This window comes from Bombina bombina, chromosome 4 (genome assembly GCF_027579735.1).
Source record: "Bombina bombina isolate aBomBom1 chromosome 4, aBomBom1.pri, whole genome shotgun sequence".
In the NCBI taxonomy this organism is placed as follows: Eukaryota; Metazoa; Chordata; class Amphibia; order Anura; family Bombinatoridae; genus Bombina; species Bombina bombina.
Genome location: NC_069502.1, coordinates 744734166 through 744756964, shown reverse-complemented (window position 1 = coordinate 744756964; position 22799 = coordinate 744734166). Strand labels below are relative to the sequence as shown.

The 22799-nt window shown below is 39.2% G+C and overlaps 1 protein-coding gene across 1 annotated transcript in view; it reads right to left on the bottom strand.

Moving 5' to 3' along the window:
• The window catches only part of WDR27 (WD repeat domain 27), an 896914-nt gene that overhangs the window by 844790 nt on the left and 29325 nt on the right, over nucleotides 1–22799 (bottom strand). The window contains 1 exon segment of the mRNA XM_053712226.1: nucleotides 20994–21107. Within this exon segment, the coding sequence (XP_053568201.1) occupies nucleotides 20994–21107 (114 nt within the window).

Sequence of the window (22799 nt, the reverse complement as noted above, 5' to 3'; positions counted from 1 at the left end):
TATATTTATTAACCCCTAATCTGCCCCCCACAACGTCGCCGCCAGCTACCTACAATAATTAACCCCTAATCTGCCGACCGCAAAGCGCCGCCACCTACATTATAGCTATGTACCCCTAATCTGCTGCCCCTAACACCGCCGACCCCTATATTATATTTATTAACCCCTAATCTGCCTCCTCAACGTCGCCTCCACCTGCCTACACTTATTAACCCCTAATCTGCCGAGCGGACCGCACCGCTACTATAATAAAGTTATTAACCCCTAATCCGCCTCACTAACCCTATAATAAATAGTATTAACCCCTAATATGCCCTCCCTAACATCGCCGACACCTAACTTCAATTATTAACCCCTAATCTGCCAACTGGAGCTCACCGCTATTCTAATAAATGTATTAACCCCTAAAGCTAAATCTAACCCTAACACTAACACCCCCCTAAATTAAATATAATTTTAATCTAACGAAATTAATTAACTCTTATTAAATAAATTATTCCTATTTAAAGCTAAATACTTACCTGTAAAATAAATCCTAATATAGCTACAATATAAATTATAATTACATTGTAGCTATTTTAGGATTAATATTTATTTTACAGGCAACTTTGTAATTATTTTAACCATGTACAATAGCTATTAAATAGTTAAGAACTATTTAATAGCTACCTAGTTAAAATAATTACAAAATTACCTATAAAATAAATCCTAACCTAAGTTACAATTAAACCTAACACTATACTATCATTAAATTAATTAAATAAAATACCTATAATTACCTACAATTAAACCTAACACTACACTATCAATACATTAATTAAATACAATATCTACAAATAACTACAATGAAATAAACTAACTAAAGTACAAAAAATAAAAAAGAACTAAGTTACAAAAAATAACCTGGTGAGGTGAAGACAAGGTAGGATGATCTTCAGGGGCTTAGTGTTAGGTTTATTTAAGGGGGGTTTGGGTTAGATTAGGGGTATGTGGGTGGTGGGTTGTAATGTTGGGGGGGTATTGTATGTTTTTTTTTTACAGGCAAAAGAGCTGAACTTCTTGGGGCATGCCCCGCAAAGGGCCCTGTTCAGGGCTGGTAAGGTAAAAGAGCTTTGAACTTTATTAATTTAGAATAGGGTAGGGCATTTTTTATTTTGGGGGTCTTTGTTATTTTATTAGGGGGCTTAGAGTAGGTGTAATTAGTTTAAAATTGTTGTAATATTTTTCTTATGTTTGTAGAAATTTTGTTTATTTTTTGTAACTTAGTTCTTTTTTATTTTTTGTACTTTAGTTAGTTTATTTCATTGTAGTTATTTGTAGATATTGTATTTAATTAATTTATTGATAGTGTAGTGTTAGGTTTAATTGTAGGTAATTGTAGGTATTTTATTTAATTAATTTAATGATAGTATAGTGTTAGGTTTAATTGTAACTTAGGTTAGGATTTATTTTACAGGTAATGTTGTAACTATTTTAACTAGGTAACTATTAAATAGTTCTTAACTATTTAATAGCTATTGTACCTGGTTAAAATAAATACAAAGTTACCTGTAAAATAAATATTAATCCTAAAATAGCTACAATGTAATTATAATTTATTTTGTAGCTATATTAGGATTTATTTTACAGGTAAGTATTTAGCTTTAAATAGGAATAATTTATTTAATAAGAGTTAATTAATTTCGTTAGATTCAAATTATATTTAACTTAGGGGGGTGTTAGTGTTAGGGTTAGACTTAGCTTTAGGGGTTAATACATTTATTAGAATAGCGGTGAGCTCCGGTCGGCAGATTAAAGGTTAATAAGTGTAGGCAGGTGGAGGCGACGTTGTGGGGAGCAGATTAGGGGTTAATAAATATAATATAGGGGTCGGCGGTGTTAGGGGCAGCAGATTAGGGGTACATAGGGATAATGTAAGTAGCGGCGGTTTACGGAGCGGCAGATTAGGGGTTAAAAAAATATGCAAGGGTCAGCGATAGCGGGGGCGGCAGAATAGGGGTTAATAAGTGTAAGGTTAGGGGTGTTTAGACTCGGGGTACATGTTAGAGTGTTAGGTGCAGACGTAGGAAGTGTTTACGCATAGCAAACAATGGGGCTGCGTTAGGAGCTGAACGTGGCTTTTTTGCAGGTGTTAGGTTTTTTTTCAGCTCAAACAGCCCCATTGTTTCCTATGGGGGAATCGTGCACGAGCACGTTTTTGAGGCTGGCCGCGTCCGTAAGCAACTCTGGTATCGAGAGTTGAAGTTGCGTTAAAAATGCTCTACGCTCCTTTTTTGGAGCCTAACGCAGCCTTTATGTGGACTCTCAATACCAGAGTTATTTTTATGGTGCAGCCAGAAAAAAGCCGGCGTTAGCTACGCGGGTCCTTACCGACAAAACTCCAAATCTAGGCCTAGGTGTTTTATGTTTTTTTCCAATAGCAGAACAGCAAATGACAATCTCAAAATCGACCATTAGGTGTCACCTTACTACTACTGTGAGTTTAGGTTTATAATAACTAAATAAATGAAAGGTGGGGGGTGTGGGGGATTACAGGACGATGATAGATTTTAAGAATTATCTACAATTGCAGTTGGTAAAGCCTTTAAAGGGAGAGTCTACTCCAGAATATTTATTGTTTAATAAGATAGAAAATCCCTTTATTACCCATTCCCCAGTTTTGCATAACCAACACAGTTATATTAATATAATTTTTACCTCTGTGATTACCTTGTATCTAAGCCTCTGCAAACTGCCTCTTATCTCAATTCTTTTGACAGACATGTATTTTAGCCAATCAGTGCTGACTCATAAATAACTTCACATGAGTAGAATATTATTTATATAGCACACATGAACTAGCACTGTCTAGGTGTAAAAAAAACTGTAAAAATACACTGAAATAAGAGGCGTCATCAAGGGCTTTAGGGATTAGCATATGAGCCTACCTAGGTTTAGCTTTCAGCGAAGAATACCAAGAGAGCAGAGCAAATTTAATGATATAAGTAAATTGGAAAGTTGTTTAAAATTGCATGCCCTATCTGAATCCTAAAAGTTTAATTTTGACTAGACTGTCCCTTTAAAGGTTAAAGCATTTAGTAATACATGTATAAATAATAACTGTAACCATGCGCATGTGTCTAGTGTGTGTGTTATATTAACTACATTTTACTACTAAGAATTAGGGCTGTGATTTAATTGTAAAGTGATGAATTAAAAAGGCTTAAGTCTGATTAGATGGAAACATTTCAAATTAAGGCAGTGTTAAAGGGATATAAAACCAAAAAAAATGTTCTTTTGTGATTCAGACAGAGCATACAATTTTATTTAAAAAAAGTTTCCAATTGACTTCTATTATCAAATGTGAAATTGTTCCCATGGTATTCTTTGTTGAAGGGATGCTTAGGTAGGTGTCTGAAGCAATACATGGCAGAAAATAGTGTTCAAGTCATGTGGACGCTCTCCTCAGCTTACGTCTCTGCTTTTCATCAAAACATACAAAAAGAACAAAGAAAATTTGATAATAGAAGTACATTAGAAAATTGCTCAAAACTACATTCTCTATCTGAATCATGAAAGAAAAAAAAGTTGGGCTTCATGTCCCTTTAAGAGATTTTTCCTGTTTTTATAGCTTAAAAAGATACAAGATACTGAAACTCCAGCTCTTCATACTGGGCGCCGCCATCTTAGGGCTCAAGTGTTCTCACAGCCTGTGACTGAAGCAGGTGCATTTACATATCAATTAGGTTATCAACTTTTTGACAGCTGTATAAAGTGCTTCAGGTTAGGGTGCATGATACAAAGCAGGAGCTGTACATTTAGCAGCTGCTATAGATTATTGTTGAGTGCTTTCTGTAAATATATTTTTTGTACCTGTAAAACTGTGTAAAAAATGCAAAAATATATAGCTCAGGTGATGTATCACGCACAATAACTCCAAGCAAATGATAGAATTGTAAAACAGCGGTCAATATTACTGATCTTGAGTGTGCATTGCTTCTGTCACAGGCTGTGAGAATACTCCAAGATGGCTGCGCCCACTATGAAGAGGCGGAGCTTCAGTATCTAGTACCTTTATGCAATTAAAACAGGAAAACGGATTTGAAAAGAGCTGCAGAAACAGGAAGAAATGCAATAACTTTCGGCCAGATTACGGGTTTTGCGGTATGAGCAGCTAAGGTAATAACTTGCAAGTTATTTCCACCGCTCACCTTTAATAGCGCTGCTATTAAAGCACCGCACACAAATACCAGTGCTGCTTTGAGCTGGTCTTACGTGCTCGTGCATGATTTCCCCATAGACATCAATGAGGAGAGCCGGCTAAAAAAAAGTCTAACACCTGCAATAAAGGAGCGTAAAGCTCAGTAGCGCAGCCCCATTGCTTTCTATTGGGAAAGAAAATGTATGTTTACACCTAACACCCTAACATAAACCCAGAGTCTAACCCCTAATCTTCTGCCCCCGACATCGCCGACACCTACATTACACTTATTAACCCCTAATCTGCTGTCCCCGACATCTCCGCCACCTACCTACACTTATTAACCCCTAATCTGCCGCCCCCAATGTCGTCGCCACCTACATAAATTTATTAACCCCTAATCTGCCGCACCCAATGTTGCCGCGGCCACTATACTAAAGTTATTAACCCCTAAACCTCTGGCCTCCCACATCACTAACACTAAATAAATATATTAACCCCTAAACCTAAGTCTAACCCTAAAAAAAAACCTAGCCTAAACTAAACTGCCAATAGCCCTTAAAAGGGCCTTTTGCGGGGCATTGCCCCAAAGAAATCAGCTCTTTTACCTGTAAAAAAATAAACAAACAACCCCCCAACAGTAAAACCCACCACCCACACAACCAACCCCCCCAAATAAAATCCTATCTAAAAAAACCTAAGCCCCCATTGCCCTGAAAAGGGCATTTGGATGGACATTGCCCTTAAAAGGGCATTTAGCTCTTTTTCGTTGCCCAAATTCCTAATCTAAAAATAAAACCCACCCAATAAACCCTTAATAAAAACAAAATTTATGCTTACCTGATAAATTCCTTTCTCCTGTAGTGTGGTCAGTCCACGGGTCATCATTACTTCTGGGATATTAACTCCTCCCCAACAGGAAGTGCAAGAGGATTCACCCAGCAGAGCTGCTATATAGCTCCTCCCCTCTACGTCACCTCCAGTCATTCGACCAAGGACCAACGAGAAAGGAGAAGCCAAAGGGTGTAGTGGTGACTGGAGTATAATTCAAAAAATTTCTACCTGCCATAAAAAACAGGGCGGGCCGTGGACTGACCACACTACAGGAGAAAGGAATTTATCAGGTAAGCATAAATTTTGTTTCCTCCTGTTAAGGAGTAAAGCTCAGTAGCGCAGCCCCATTGCTTTCTATTGGGAAAGAAAATGTATGTTTACACCTAACACCCTAACATAAACCCAGAGTCTAACCCCTAATCTTCTGCCCCCGACATCGCCGACACCTACATTACACTTATTAACCCCTAATCTGCTGTCCCCGACATCTCCGCCACCTACCTACACTTATTAACCCCTAATCTGCCGCCCTCAATGTCGTCGCCACCTACATAAATTTATTAACCCCTAATCTGCCGCAACCCAATGTTGCCGCCGCCACTATACTAAAGTTATTAACCCCTAAACCTCTGGCCTCCCACATCACTAACACTAAATAAATATATTAACCCCTAAACCTAAGTCTAACCCTAATCCCCTAACTTTAATATAATTAAAATAAATCTAAATAAAAATTACTATCATTAACTAAATAATTCCTATTTAAAACCAAATACTTACCTATAAAATAAACCCTAAGCTTGCTACAATATAACTAATAGTTACATTGTAGCTAGCTTAGGTTTTATTTTTATTTCACAGGTAAGTTTGTATTTATTTTAACTAGGTAGACTAGTTAGTAAATAGTTATTAACTATTTACTAACTATCTAGTTAAAATAAATACAAATTTACCTGTAAAATAAAACCTAACCTAAGTTACACTAACACCTAACATTACACTAAAATTAAATAAATGACATTAATTAAATACAATTAACTAAATTACAAAAAAATAAACACTAAATTACACAAAATAAAAAAGAAATTATCAAATATTTAAACTAATTACACCTAATCGAATAGCCCTATCAAAATAAAAAAGCCCCCCCAAAATAAAATAAAAAACCTAGCCTAAACTAAACTGCCAATAGCCCTTAAAAGGGCCTTTTGCGGGGCATTGCCCCAAAGAAATCAGCTCTTTTACCTGTAAAAAAATAAACAAACAACCCCCCAACAGTAAAACCCACCACCCACACAACCAACCCCCCCAAATAAAATCCTATCTAAAAAAACCTAAGCCCCCATTGCCCTGAAAAGGGCATTTGGATGGACATTGCCCTTAAAAGGGCATTTAGCTCTTTTTCGTTGCCCAAATTCCTAATCTAAAAATAAAACCCACCCAATAAACCCTTAATAAAAACAAAATTTATGCTTACCTGATAAATTCCTTTCTCCTGTAGTGTGGTCAGTCCACGGGTCATCATTACTTCTGGGATATTAACTCCTCCCCAACAGGAAGTGCAAGAGGATTCACCCAGCAGAGCTGCTATATAGCTCCTCCCCTCTACGTCACCTCCAGTCATTCGACCAAGGACCAACGAGAAAGGAGAAGCCAAAGGGTGTAGTGGTGACTGGAGTATAATTCAAAAAATTTCTACCTGCCATAAAAAACAGGGCGGGCCGTGGACTGACCACACTACAGGAGAAAGGAATTTATCAGGTAAGCATAAATTTTGTTTTCTCCTGTTAAGGAGTAAAGCTCAGTAGCGCAGCCCCATTGCTTTCTATTGGGAAAGAAAATGTATGTTTACACCTAACACCCTAACATAAACCCAGAGTCTAACCCCTAATCTTCTGCCCCCGACATCGCCGACACCTACATTACACTTATTAACCCCTAATCTGCTGTCCCCGACATCTCCGCCACCTACCTACACTTATTAACCCCTAATCTGCCGCCCCCAATGTCGTCGCCACCTACATAAATTTATTAACCCCTAATCTGCCGCACCCAATGTTGCCGCCGCCACTATACTAAAGTTATTAACCCCTAAACCTCTGGCCTCCCACATCACTAACACTAAATAAATATATTAACCCCTAAACCTAAGTCTAACCCTAATCCCCTAACTTTAATATAATTAAAATAAATCTAAATAAAAATTACTATCATTAACTAAATAATTCCTATTTAAAACTAAATACTTACCTATAAAATAAACCCTAAGGCCTAGATTTGGAGTTCGGCGGTAGCCGTCAAAACCAGCGTTAGAGGCTCCTAACGCTGGTTTTGGCCGCCCGCTGGTATTTGGAGTCAGTGATTAAAGGGTCTAACGCTCACTTTTCAGCCGCGACTTTTCCATACCGCAGATCCCCCTACGCCATTTGCGTAGCCTATCTTTTCAATGGGATCTTTCTAACGCTGGTATTTAGAGTAGTTTCTGAAGTGAGCGTTAGAGCTCTAACGACAAGATTCCAGCCGCCTGAAAATAGCAGGAGTTAAGAGCTTTCTGGCTAACGCCGGTTCATAAAGCTCTTAACTACTGTACCCTAAAGTACACTAACACCCATAAACTACCTATGTACCCCTAAACCGAGGTCCCCCCACACCGCCGCCACTCGATTAAAATTTTTAACCCCTAATCTGCCGCCCGCCACCTACGTTATACTTATGTACCCCTAATCTGCTGCCCCTAACCCCGCCGACCCCTGTATTACATTTATTAACCCCGAACCTGCCCCCCACAACGTCGCCGCCAGCTACTTAAAATAATTAACCCCTAATCTTCCGACCGCAAATCGCCGCCACCTACGTTATCCCTATGTACCCCTAATCTGCTGCCCTAACATCGCCGACCCCTATATTATATTTATTAACCCCTAATCTGCCCCCCTCAACGTCGCCGACACCTGCCTACATTTATTAACCCCTAATCTGCCGAGCGGACCTGAGCGCTACTATAATAAAGTTATGAACCCCTAATCCGCCTCACTAACCCTATCATAAATAGTATTAACCCCTAATCTGCCCTCCCTAACATCGCCGACACCTACCTTCAATTATTAACCCCTAATCTGCCGACCGGAGCTCACCGCTATTCTAATAAATTGATTAACCCCTAAAGCTAAGTCTAACCCTAACACTAACACCCCCCTAAGTTAAATATAATTTTTATCTAACGAAATAAATTAACTCTTATTAAATAAATGATTCCTATTTAAAGCTAAATACTTACCTGTAAAATAAATCCTAATATAGCTACAATATAAATTATAATTATATTATAGCTATTTTAGGATTAATATTTATTTTACAGGCAACTTTGTAATTATTTTAACCAGGTACAATAGCTATTAAATAGTTAAGAACTATTTAATAGTTACCTAGTTAAAATAATAACAAATTTACCTGTAAAATAAATCCTAACCTAAGATATAATTAAACCTAACACTACCCTATCAATAAAATAATTAAATAAACTACCTACAATTACCTACAATTAACCTAACACTACACTATCAATAAATTAATTAAACACAATTCCTACAAATAAATACAATTAAATAAACTAGCTAAAGTACAAAAAAATAAAAAAGAACTAAGTTACAGAAAATAAAAAAATATTTACAAACATAAGAAAAATATTACAACAATTTTAAACTAATTACACCTACTCTAAGCCCCCTAATAAAATAACAAAGCCCCCCAAAATAAAAAATTCCCTACCCTATTCTAAATTAAAAAAGTTACAAGCTCTTTTACCTTACCAGCCCTGAACAGGGCCCTTTGCGGGGCATGCCCCAAGAATTTCAGCTCTTTTGCCTGTAAAAGAATAAATACAATACCCCCCCCCCCCAACATTACAACCCACCACCCACATACCCCTAATCTAACCCAAACCCCCCTTAAATAAACCTAACACTAAGCCCCTGAAGATCTTCCTACCTTGTCTTCACCATCCAGGTTCACCGATCCGTCCTGAAGAGCTCCTCCGATGTCCTGATCCAAGCCCAAGCGGGGGCTGAAGAGGTCCATGATCCGGTCAAAGTCTTCATCCAAGCGGGGCAGAAGAGGATCTTCCATCCGATTGAAGTCATCATCCAGGCGGCATCTTCTATGGTCTTCCATCCGGAGCGAAGCGGCAGGATCCTGAAGACCTCCAGCGCGGAACATCCATCCGGACCGACGACTGAACGACGAATGACTGTTCCTTTAAGGGACGTCATCCAAGATGGCGTCCCTCGAATTCCGATTGGCTGATAGGATTCTATCAGCCAATCGGAATTAAGGTAGGAATTTTCTGATTGGCTGATGGAATCAGCCAATCAGAATCAAGTTCAATCCGATTGGCTGATCCAATCAGCCAATCAGATAGAGCTCGCATTCGATTGGCTGATCGGAACAGCCAATAGAATGCGAGCTCAATCTGATTGGCTGATTGGATCAGCCAATCGGATTGAACTTGATTCTGATTGGCTGATTCCATCAGCCAATCAGAAAATTCCTACCTTAATTCCGATTGGCTGATAGAATCCTATCAGCCAATCGGAATTCGAGGGACGCCATCTTGGATGACGTCCCTTAAAGGAACAGTCATTCGTCGTTCAGTCGTCGGTCCGGATGGATGTTCCGCGCTGGAGGTCTTCAGGATCCTGCCGCTTCGCTCCGGATGGAAGACCATAGAAGATGCCGTCTGGATGATGACTTCAATCGGATGGAAGATCCTCTTCTGCCCCGCTTGGATGAAGACTTTGACCGGATCATGGACCTCTTCAGCCCCCGCTTGGGCTTGGATCAGGACATCGGAGGAGCTCTTCAGGACGGATCGGTGAACCTGGATGGTGAAGACAAGGTAGGAAGATCTTCAGGGGCTTAGTGTTAGGTTTATTTAAGGGGGGTTTGGGTTAGATTAGGGGTATGTGGGTGGTGGGTTGTAATGTTGGGGGGGGGGTATTGTATTTATTCTTTTACAGGCAAAAGAGCTGAAATTCTTGGGGCATGCCCCGCAAAGGGCCCTGTTCAGGGCTGGTAAGGTAAAAGAGCTTGTAACTTTTTTAATTTAGAATAGGGTAGGGAATTTTTTATTTTGGGGGGCTTTGTTATTTTATTAGGGGGCTTAGAGTAGGTGTAATTAGTTTAAAATTGTTGTAATATTTTTCTTATGTTTGTAAATATTTTTTTATTTTCTGTAACTTAGTTCTTTTTTATTTTTTTGTACTTTAGCTAGTTTATTTAATTGTATTTATTTGTAGGAATTGTGTTTAATTAATTTATTGATAGTGTAGTGTTAGGTTAATTGTAGGTAATTGTAGGTAGTTTATTTAATTATTTTATTGATAGGGTAGTGTTAGGTTTAATTATATCTTAGGTTAGGATTTATTTTACAGGTAAATTTGTTATTATTTTAACTAGGTAACTATTAAATAGTTCTTAACTATTTAATAGCTATTGTACCTGGTTAAAATAATTACAAAGTTGCCTGTAAAATAAATATTAATCCTAAAATAGCTATAATATAATTATAATTTATATTGTAGCTATATTAGGATTTATTTTACAGGTAAGTATTTAGCTTTAAATAGGAATCATTTATTTAATAAGAGTTAATTTATTTCGTTAGATAAAAATTATATTTAACTTAGGGGGGTGTTAGTGTTAGGGTTAGACTTAGCTTTAGGGGTTAATCAATTTATTAGAATAGCGGTGAGCTCCGGTCGGCAGATTAGGGGTTAATAATTGAAGGTAGGTGTCGGCGATGTTAGGGAGGGCAGATTAGGGGTTAATACTATTTATGATAGGGTTAGTGAGGCGGGTTAGGGGTTCATAACTTTATTATAGTAGCGCTCAGGTCCGCTCGGCAGATTAGGGGTTAATAAGTGTAGGCAGGTGTCGGCGACGTTGAGGGGGGCAGATTAGGGGTTAATAAATATAATATAGGGGTCGGCGGGGTTAGGGCAGCAGATTAGGGGTACATAGGGATAACGTAGGTGGCGGCGGTTTACGGAGCGGCAGATTAGGGGTTAAAAAAAATATGCAGGGGTCAGCGATAGCGGGAGCGGCAGATTAGGGGTTAATAAGTGTAAGGTTAGGGGTGTTTAGACTCGGGGTACATGTTAGAGTGTTAGGTGCAGACGTAGGAAGTGTTTCCCCATAGGAAACAATGGGGCTGCGTTAGGAGCTGAACGCTGCTTTTTTGCAGGTGTTAGGTTTTTTTCCAGCTCAAACAGTCCCATTGTTTCCTATGGGAGAATCGTGCACGAGCACGTTTTTGAGGCTGGCCGCGTCCGTAAGCAACTCTGGTATCGAGAGTTGCATTTGCAGTAAAAATGCCCTACGCTCCTTTTTTGGAGCCTAACGCAGCATTTGTTTGAACTCTCGATACCAGAGTTAATTTTATGGTGCGGCCAGAAAAAAGCCCGCGGAGCGTTAACAGCCCTTTTACCGCCGAACTCCAAATCTAGGCCTAATCTTGCTACAATATAACTAATAGTTACATTGTAGCTAGCTTAGGTTTTATTTTTATTTCACAGGTAAGTTTGTATTTATTTTAACTAGGTAGACTAGTTAGTAAATAGTTATTAACTATTTACTAACTATCTAGTTAAAATAAATACAAATTTACCTGTAAAATAAAACCTAACCTAAGTTACACTAACACCTAACATTACACTAAAATTAAATAAATGACATTAATTAAATACAATTAACTAAATTACAAAAAAATAAACACTAAATTACACAAAATAAAAAAGAAATTATCAAATATTTAAACTAATTACACCTAATCGAATAGCCCTATCAAAATAAAAAAGCCCCCCCAAAATAAAAAAAAAACCTAGCCTAAACTAAACTACCAATAGCCCTTAAAAGGGCCTTTTGCGGGGCATTGCCCCAAAGAAATCAGCTCTTTTACCTGTAAAAAAATAAACAAACAACCCCCCAACAGTAAAACCCACCACCCACACAACCAACCCCCCCAAATAAAATCCTATCTAAAAAAACCTAAGCCCCCATTGCCCTGAAAAGGGCATTTGGATGGACATTGCCCTTAAAAGGGCATTTAGCTCTTTTTCGTTGCCCAAATTCCTAATCTAAAAATAAAACCCACCCAATAAACCCTTAATAAAAACAAAATTTATGCTTACCTGATAAATTCCTTTCTCCTGTAGTGTGGTCAGTCCACGGGTCATCATTACTTCTGGGATATTAACTCCTCCCCAACAGGAAGTGCAAGAGGATTCACCCAGCAGAGCTGCTATATAGCTCCTCCCCTCTACGTCACCTCCAGTCATTCGACCAAGGACCAACGAGAAAGGAGAAGCCAAAGGGTGTAGTGGTGACTGGAGTATAATTCAAAAAATTTCTACCTGCCATAAAAAACAGGGCGGGCCGTGGACTGACCACACTACAGGAGAAAGGAATTTATCAGGTAAGCATAAATTTTGTTTTCTCCTGTTAAGTGTGGTCAGTCCACGGGTCATCATTACTTCTGGGATACCAATACCAAAGCTAAAGTACACGGATGACGGGAGGGACAGGCAGGCTCTTTATACGGAAGGAACCACTGCCTGAAGAACCTTTCTCCCAAAAACAGCCTCCGAAGAAGCAAAAGTGTCAAATTTGTAAAATTTGGAAAAAGTATGAAGAGAAGACCAAGTTGCAGCCTTGCAAATCTGTTCAACAGAAGCCTCATTCTTAAAGGCCCAAGTGGAAGCCACAGCTCTAGTAGAATGTGCTGTAATTCTTTCAGGAGGCTGCTGTCCAGCAGTCTCATAGGCTAACCTTATTATGCTGCGAAGCCAAAAAGAGAGAGAGGTAGCCGAAGCTTTTTGACCTCTCCTCTGACCAGAATAAACGACAAACAGGGAAGACGTTTGTCGAAAATCCTTAGTTGCCTGTAGATAAAATTTCAGGGCACGGACTACATCTAGATTGTGTAGCAGACGTTCCTTCTTCGAAGAAGGATTAGGACACAAAGATGGAACCACAATCTCTTGATTGATATTCCTGTTAGTGACCACCTTAGGTAGGAACCCAGGTTTAGTACGCAGAACTACCTTGTCTGAATGAAAAATCAGATAAGGAGAATCACAATGTAAGGCAGATAACTCAGAGACTCTTCGAGCCGAGGAAATCGCCATTAAAAACAGAACTTTCCAAGATAACAGCTTGATATCAATGGAATGAAGGGGTTCAAACGGAACACCCTGTAAAACATTAAGAACTAAGTTCAAACTCCATGGTGGAGCAACAGTTTTAAACACAGGCTTGATCCTAGCTAAAGCCTGACAAAAAGCTTGAACGTCCGGAACTTCTGACAGACGTTTGTGTAAAAGAATGGACAGAGCTGAAATCTGTCCCTTTAAGGAACTAGCGGATAAACCCTTTTCTAAACCTTCTTGTAGAAAAGACAATATCCTCGGAATCCTAACCTTACTCCATGAGTAACTCTTGGATTCGCACCAATATAAGTATTTGCGCCATATCTTATGGTAAATCTTTCTGGTAACAGGCTTTCTAGCCTGTATTAAGGTATCAATAACTGACTCAGAAAAAACACGTTTTGATAAAATCAAGCGTTCAATTTCCAAGCAGTCAGCTTCAGAGAAATTAGATTTTGATGTTTGAAAAGACCCTGGATCAGAAGGTCCTGTTTCAGAGGTAGAGACCAAGGTGGACAGGATGACATGTCTACTAGATCTGCATACCAAGTCCTGCGTGGCCATGCAGGCGCTATTAGAATCACGGATGCTCTCTCCTGTTTGATTCTGGCAATCAATCGAGGAAGCATCGGGAAGGGTGGAAACACATAAGCCATCCCGAAGGTCCAAGGTGCTGTCAAAGCATCTATCAGAACCGCTCCTGGATCCCTGGATCTGGACCCGTAACGAGGAAGCTTGGCGTTCTGTCGAGACGCCATGAGATCTATCTCTGGCTTGCCCCAACGTCGAAGTATTTGGGCAAAGACCTCCGGATGAAATTCCCACTCCCCCGGATGAAAAGTCTGACGACTTAGGAAATCCGCCTCCCAGTTCTCCACTCCCGGGATGTGGATTGCTGACAGGTGGCAAGAGTGAGACTCTGCCCAGCGAATTATCTTTGATACTTCCATCATTGCTAGGGAGCTTCTTGTCCCTCCCTGATGGTTGATGTAAGCTACAGTCGTGATGTTGTCCGACTGAAACCTGATGAACCCCCGAGTTGTTAACTGGGGCCAAGCCAGAAGGGCATTGAAAACTGCTCTCAATTCCAGAATGTTTATTGGTAGGAGACTCTCCTCCTGATTCCATTGTCCCTGAGCCTTCAGAGAATTCCAGACAGCGCCCCAACCTAGTAGGCTGGCGTCTGTTGTTACAATTGTCCAGTCTGGCCTGCTGAATGGCATCCCCCTGGACAGATGTGGCCGAGAAAGCCACCATAGAAGAGAATTTCTGGTCTCTTGATCCAGATTCAGAGTAGGGGACAAGTCTGAGTAATCCCCATTCCACTGACTTAGCATGCACAATTGCAGCGGTCTGAGATGTAGGCGTGCAAAAGGTACTATGTCCATTGCCGCTACCATTAAGCCGATCACCTCCATGCATTGAGCTACTGACGGGTGTTGAATGGAATGAAGGACACGGCATGCATTTTGAAGCTTTGTTAACCTGTCTTCTGTCAGGTAAATCTTCATTTCTACAGAATCTATAAGAGTCCCTAAGAAGGGAACTCTTGTGAGTGGAAAGAGAGAACTCTTCTTTTCGTTAACCTTCCATCCATGCGACCTTAGAAATGCCAGTACTAACTCTGTATGAGACTTGGCAGTTTGAAAGCTTGAAGCTTGTATCAGAATGTCGTCTAGGTACGGAGCTACCGAAATTCCTCGCGGTCTTAGTACCGCCAGAAGAGCACCCAGAACCTTTGTGAAGATTCTTGGAGCCGTAGCCAATCCGAATGGAAGAGCTACAAACTGGTAATGCCTGTCTAGAAAGGCAAACCTTAGTTACCGGTAATGATCTTTGTGAATCGGTATGTGACCCTTTTGGATCATGGGTAAAATTGTCCGAATAGTTTCCATTTTGAACGATGGAACTCTTAGGAATTTGTTTAGGATCTTTAAATCCAAGATTGGCCTGAAAGTTCCCTCTTTTTTGGGAACCACAAACAGATTTGAGTAAAAACCTTGTCCTTGTTCCGACCGCGGAACCGGATGGATCACTCCCATTAATAAAAGATCTTGTACGCAGCGTAGAAACGCCTCTTTCTTTATTTGGTTTGTTGACAACCTTGACAGATGAAATCTCCCTCTTGGGGGAGAGGATTTGAAGTCCAGAAGGTATCCCTGAGATATGATCTCTAACGCCCAGGGATCCTGGACATCTCTTGCCCAAGCCTGGGCGAAGAGAGAAAGTCTGCCCCCCACTAGATCCGTTCCCGGATTGGGGGCCCTCAATTCATGCTGTCTTAGGGGCAGCAGCAGGTTTCCTGGCCTGCTTGCCCTTGTTCCAGGACTGGTTAGGTCTCCAGCCTTGTCTGTAGCGAGCAACAGCTCCTTCCTGTTTTGGTGCAGAGGAAGTTGATGCTGCTCCTGCTTTGAAATTACGAAAGGAACGAAAATTAGACTGTCTAGCCTTAGGTTTGGCTCTGTCTTGAGGCAGGGCATGGCCTTTACCTCCTGTAATGTCAACGATAATTTCTTTCAACCCGGGCCCGAATAAGGTCTGCCCTTTGAAAGGTATATTAAGCAATTTAGATTTAGAAGTAACGTCAGCTGACCAGGATTTTAGCCACAGTGCTCTGCGCGCCTGAATGGCGAATCCGGAATTCTTAGCCGTAAGTTTAGTTAAATGTACTACGGCATCCGAAATAAATGAGTTAGCTAACTTAAGGGCTTTAAGCTTGTGTGTAATCTCATCTAATGGAGCTGATTCAAGTGTCTCTTCCAGAGACTCAAACCAAAATGCTGCTGCAGCCGTGACAGGCGCAATGCATGCAAGAGGTTGCAATATAAAACCTTGTTGAACAAACATTTTCTTAAGGTAACCCTCTAACTTTTTATCCATTGGATCTGAAAAGGCACAGCTATCCTCCACCGGGATAGTGGTACGCTTAGCTAAAGTAGAAACTGCTCCCTCCACCTTAGGGACCGTTTGCCATAAGTCCCGTGTGGTGGCGTCTATTGGAAACATCTTTCTAAATATCGGAGGGGGTGAGAACGGCACACCGGGTCTATCCCACTCCTTAGTAACAATTTCAGTAAGTCTCTTAGGTATAGGAAAAACGTCAGTACTCGACGGTACCGCAAAATATTTATCCAACCTACACATTTTCTCTGGTATTGCAACTGTGTTACAATCATTCAGAGCCGCTAACACCTCCCCTAGTAATACACGGAGGTTTTCCAGCTTAAATTTAAAATTTGAAATGTCTGAATCCAGTTTGTTTGGATCAGAACCGTCACCCGCAGAATGAAGCTCTCCGTCCTCATGTTCTGCAAATTGTGACGCAGTGTCTGACATGGCCCTAATATTATCAGCGCACTCTGTTCTCACCCCAGAGTGATCACGCTTACCTCTTAGTTCTGGTAATTTAGCCAAAACTTCAGTCATAACAGTAGCCATATCCTGTAATGTGATTTGTAATGGCCGCCCAGATGTACTTGGCGCTACAATATCACGCACCTCCCGAGCGGGAGATGCAGGTACTGACACGTGAGGCGAGTTAGTCGGCATAACTCTCCCCTCGTTGTTTGGTGAAATATGTTCAATTTTACAGATTGACTTTTATTTAAAGTAGCATCAATGCAGTTAGTACATAAATTACTATTGGGCTCCACTTTGGCTTTAGCACATATAGTACAGATATCTTCCTCTGAATCAGACATGTTTAACACACTAGCAAATAAACTAGCAACTTGGAAATACTTTTCAAGTAATTTACTATAATATGAAAACGTACTGTGCCTATAAGAAGCACAGAAAAAGTTATGACAGTTGAAAATTAATAAACTGAAAAGTTATAGCATCAAATCTTTGTAAAAACACAATTTTAGCAAAGGATTGCTCCCATTAGCAAAGGATAACTAACCCTGATAGCAGAAAAAAAATACAGAAATAAACTTTTTTTTTATCACAGTCAACTACAATCTCACAGCTCTGCTGTGAGTGATTACCTCCCTCAAAACAAGTTTTGAAGACCCCTGAGTTCTGTAGAGATGAACCGGATCATGCAGGGAAGACAATGAACTTCTGACTGAATTTTTTGATGCGTAGCAAAAGCGCCAAAAAAGGCTCCTCCCCCTCACACACAACAGTGAGAGAGATCAGTAAACTGTCATAAATTAAATAAAACGACTGCCAAGTGGAAAAAAATAGTGCCCAAAACATTTTTTCACCCAGTATCTCAGAAAGTTAAACGATTTTACATGCCAGCAAAAAACGTTTAACATTAAATAAATTAAGTGTTATTAAAAAGCCTGTTGCTAGTCCCTGCAAATTAGGCTAAAGTCTTATGCATACAGTATAATTCCAGTGAAGTGCCATTCCCCAGAATACTGAAGTGTAAAATATACATACATGACAGCCTGATACCAGTTGCTGCTACTGCATTTAAGGCTGAGTTTACATTACATCGGTATGGCAGAATTTTCTCATCAATTCCATTGTCAGAAAATAATAAGCTGTTACATACCTCTTTGCAGATTAATCTGCCCGCTGTCCCCTGATCTGAAGTTTACCTCTCCTCAGATGGCCGAGAAACAGCAATATGATCTTAACTACGCCGGCTAAAATCATAGAAAAAACTCAGGTAGATTCTTCTTCAAACTCTACCAGAGAAGGAATAACACACTCCGGTGCTATTATAAAATAACAAACTTTTGATTGAAGGTATGAAACTAAGTATAATCACCACAGTCCTCTCACACATCCTATCTATTCGTTGGGTGCAAGAGAATGACTGGAGGTGACGTAGAGGGGAGGAGCTATATAGCAGCTCTGCTGGGTGAATCCTCTTGCACTTCCTGTTGGGGAGGAGTTAATATCCCAGAAGTAATGATGACCCGTGGACTGACCACACTTAACAGGAGAAACCTAACACTAACCCCCAAAGATCCACTTACAGTTTTTGAAGACCGGACATCCATCCTCATCAAGCCGGGAGAAGTCTTCATCCAAGCGGGCAGAAGTCCTCAACGAAGCCGGGAGAAGTCTTCATCCAAGCGGCAAGAAGTCGTCCTCCAGGCGGGGAAAAGTCTTCATCCAGACGGCATCTTCTATCTTCATCCTTCCGACGCGGAGCGGCTCCATCTTTAAGACATCCGGCGCGGAGCATCCTCTTCTTTCGATTCCTCTTGAAGAATGAAGGTTCCTTTAAATTACGTCATCCAAGATGGCGTCCCTTGAATTCCGATTGGATCAGCCAATAGGATTGAAGCTCAATCCTATTGGCTGATTGCATAAGCCAATAGGAATTTTTCACCTTTAATTCCGATTGGCTGATAGAATTCTATCAGTCAATCGGAATTCAAGGGACGCCATCTTGGATGACGTCATTTAAAGGAACCTTCAGTGTACAGCTGGGACCGTATGAAGAGGATGCTCCGTGCCAGATGTCTTGAAGATGGAGCCGCTCCATGTCGGAAGGATGAAGATAGAAGATGCCGTCTGGATGAAGAATTCTGCCCGCTTGGAGGACGACTTCTTGCCGCTTGGATGAAGACTTCTCCCGGCTTCGTTGAGGATGGATGTCCGGTCTTCAAAAACTGTAAGTGGATCTTCGGGGGTTAGTGTAGTTTTTTTTTAATGGTTTATTGGGTGGGTTTTATTTTTAGATTAGGGACTTTAGGCAATGTAAAAGAGCTAAATGCCCTTTTAAGGGCAATGCCCATCCAAATGCCCTTTTCAGAGCAATGAGGAGCTTAGGTTTTTTTGGTAGTTTTTTTTTTGGTGGGTTGGCTGTGTGGGTGGTGGGTTTTACTGTTGGGGGGGGTTGTTTGTATTTTTTTTTACTAGTAAAAGAGCTGATTTCTTTGGGGCAATGCCCCGCAAAAGGTCCTTTTAAGGGCTATTGGCAGTTTAGTGTAGGCTAGGGTTTTTTTTATTTTGGGGGGCTTTTTAATTTTGATACGGCTATTAGATTAGGTATAATTAGTTTAAATATTTGATCATTTCTTTTTTATTTTGTGTAATTTAGTGTTTTGATTTGTTTTAAGTTAGTTGATCATATTTTTTATGTAATTTATTTAATGTTAGTGTAATGTTAGGTGTTAGTGTAACTTAGGTTAGGTTTTATTTTACAGGTAAATTTGTATTTATTTTAACTAGATAGTTAGTAAATAGTTAATAACTATTTACTAACTAGTCTACCTAGTTAAAATAAATACAAACTTAGCTGTGAAATAAAAATAAAACCTAAGATAGCTACAATGCAACAATTAGTTATATTGTAGCTAGCTTAGGGTTTATTTTACAGGCAAGTATTTAGTCTTAAATAGGTATTATTTAGGTAATAATAGTAGGTTTTATTTAGATTTATTTTAATTATATTAAAGCTAGGGGTGTTAGGGTTAGACTTAGGGTTAGGGGTTAATATATTTATTTAGTGTTAGTGATGTGGGAGGCCAGAGGTTTAGGGGTTAATAACTTTAGTATAGTAGCGGCGACATTGGGGGCAGCAGATTAGGGGTTAATAATATTTAACTAGTGTTTACGATGCGGGAGTGTGGCAGTTTAGGGGTTAATATGTTTATTATAGTGGCGGCGATGTCCAGAGCGGCAGATTAGGGGTTAATAAATTTATTTTAGTGTTTGCGATGCGGGAGAGCCTCGGTTTAGGGGTTAATAGGTAGTTTATGGGTGTTAGTGTACTTTGTAGCACTTTAGTTATGAGTTTTATGTTACAGCTTTGTAGCGTAAAACCCATAACTACTGACTTTCAGTTTACGGGATGGATCTTGTAGTTATGGGCTGTACCGCTCACTTTTTGGCTGGACAGGCAAACTCGTAATACCGGCGCTGTGGAAGTCCCATTGAAAAAGGACTTTTTAAAAAGTGCGGTAGTTACGTTGCGTGACGGCCAAAAAAGTGTGCGGTACAGCTATACCTACAAGACTCGTAATAGCAGCGGTAGTGAAAAAGAGCCTTAACGCTGCTTTTTCACTCTACGCACAACTCGTAATCTAGCCGATAGTTAGTAGTTACTATTCTTTTGTAGTTGTGCACAGCAGTTTAATGTTTAAATTGAATAAAAGCCACAAACCTAATAGTATAAATAGTACAAAATGCCTTTAGTATTCATTTTTAAAAGTAAAGAATACTTTGTGACAATAATGGGGATAACTGTGCACAAGTAACATCAAAAACGGTTATCATAATTTTATACTGCAGTGTCACACATAGATGTGAGTCAAAGTACCACCCTTCCTTCCCAACCTATAGGTGGTTTAGTAAGAGGATGTTAGGATATAATAAAGAAAAACAATTTCTCCCTAGAGTATAGTGTGATTTTTTTAACTTTTTCCAAGTCTCCATAAAAAAAAAAAAAAAAAGAAAAGAAAAAAAAATATGTTGATTGGCAGGTCAATAAAGAAATTATTCATTTTAAAGTTAAGTAAATAGCCTACCTAGCTCTAACTGTACTAATATGATTAGAATTAAAATGTAAAAAAAATGACATATCCATAATTTAAGTCTTTGTTTCTCAAACGTGGTCCTCAATTACCCCCAACAAGCCAGCTTTTCATTATAGCTGAACCATTGCATTGGTGAAATAATCAACTTATGGGTGAGAGCAGCTTAGTAACCATTCGTACTGATCAGCTCATTACTTCACCTGTGCTCTAGTTCAGCTATAATGAATACCTGGCCTGTTGGGGGAACTTAAGGACCACGGTTCAGAAAGACTGATATAAGTGATAATCCTTGATTAATCAGATTGTGCTTGTGTATACCAATCTTACCTTAAATGTTCTGTCTTCAGATATAGAAACAAGCAAGTTTTCTTGCCAAGTACAAAACTCAGCTGCAGTCACAGGACCCAAGTGCCCTGATAATTCATATAGTATCTCTTCATGCTGTTGCCATATTATGGGAAAAAAGAACAAACTGTTCAGTAAACGTGTCATAAAGAATTGATAAAAGGGACATATAAGTCAAAATTTAACTTTCATACATTTAAAAAAAAAAAAAAAGTTTCAATATACTCTTATTATGAAATTGACCTCATTCTCTTGGTGTTCTTTGTAAAAAATGTGCTCCTATACATGACATCATATCTAGTAGTGTTCTCCCCTGGACCTTTTTAATGGGAGCAGTACCCAGCTGATTTTACTGACCACTTGGCTAAGATTTTAGATAATATTAAGATAAAATTACCTAATATTAAAATGTTTCAATATTTTTTACACAACTTATCATTAAATAAATCTATATTAAAGTATGCAATTAGTTTGTGCTCGAATAGCAGAAAATGTTATAATATTAGAAAGTATTATACTGTCCCCAACCTCCCCCTCCAAGTAATCGTGTGGAGGGCTCCCACCCCCTTATTAACCACAGTGTAAGGACCCATCCCTCCCTTTGTGTAGTTTAGAGAACCCTCCCCTTCCTCACCCTCCAGCTATGGACCGTCCACCTGCCTCCCTCCTTAACACCCCAAACCACCCAACTCACCACCACAGCAAATACAAACAGTGACATTGTCTGTATCAGCGATATGGCTTAATTTAGTAAGGGAGCACAATTAGCGCTCCCTTACTATATGAAGGCCGATTACTTCTGCCCCTGGCTGCAGTGTCAGTTATCAAAGCTAACAGCAGAGACCACAGCATATGGCAGTGTTGGCCATAGGTACTACATCAACACAGTATGCAAATTACTGTGTGACGCAGTACCTATGTCCATTTGGAGCAAGGAGTTAAAGAGACATTAAACCCAAAATGTATTTTTCGCTCATGATTCAGATAGAGCATTTCATTTTTTTTTTTTTTTAAATATTTATTTATAAACCAACATGAGTACAAAACACAAGATCCGCCACGCAGGGCTTAGTGTGATAGTGTGATAACCTATTACAAAAGAAATTGATGCATTTATCTTAACTAAATAATAATGATAGTACATATCTTTTGTTAATAAATGAATACATATTATACTCAATTAAGGTATTTTCTATTTATTTTATGCATTTAATTGAAAAAAGAGAAGGGGGAAAAGAGAAAAAAAAAAAAAAAAAAAAAAAAAAAAAAAAACAACTATATTCATTCAATTAGTAAACAGTTTACTTCAGAGTCAGTTTCATATTCCTCAATTAAATTATCAAGGAAAGGGAGATATGTATAACCACAATATGGGGAGAGGAGAAGAGGAGAGGGAAGGCGGGAGGAGAGAGAAGGAAAAAGAAGAGAGAAAAAAAAAAAAAAAAAAAAAAGGGGACTTAATTATTACCATGTGCCAAGAATTACCAGTTCTGAGTTCCTGAAGGGATATATCAAAAAGTCAATTTCACTAGGTGGCAGATCTTTAATAAATGGTGACCATTTCAAAAATAATTTTCTGATATCTCGATCATTATTTGGGTCTGTATCTATTTGTTCCAAGATGTATTGCTTTTTTAAAAAATTCTTAGTTTCTGTTATGCTAGGAGGATTTGTCTTTTTCCATTTACTAAAAATGAGATATCTTGCTGCTAAAATAGTTATGTTGATAATTCTCTTTATATTTTCCTCATTCAATTGAAACAGAAAAACTATTATTTCTAGAGATAG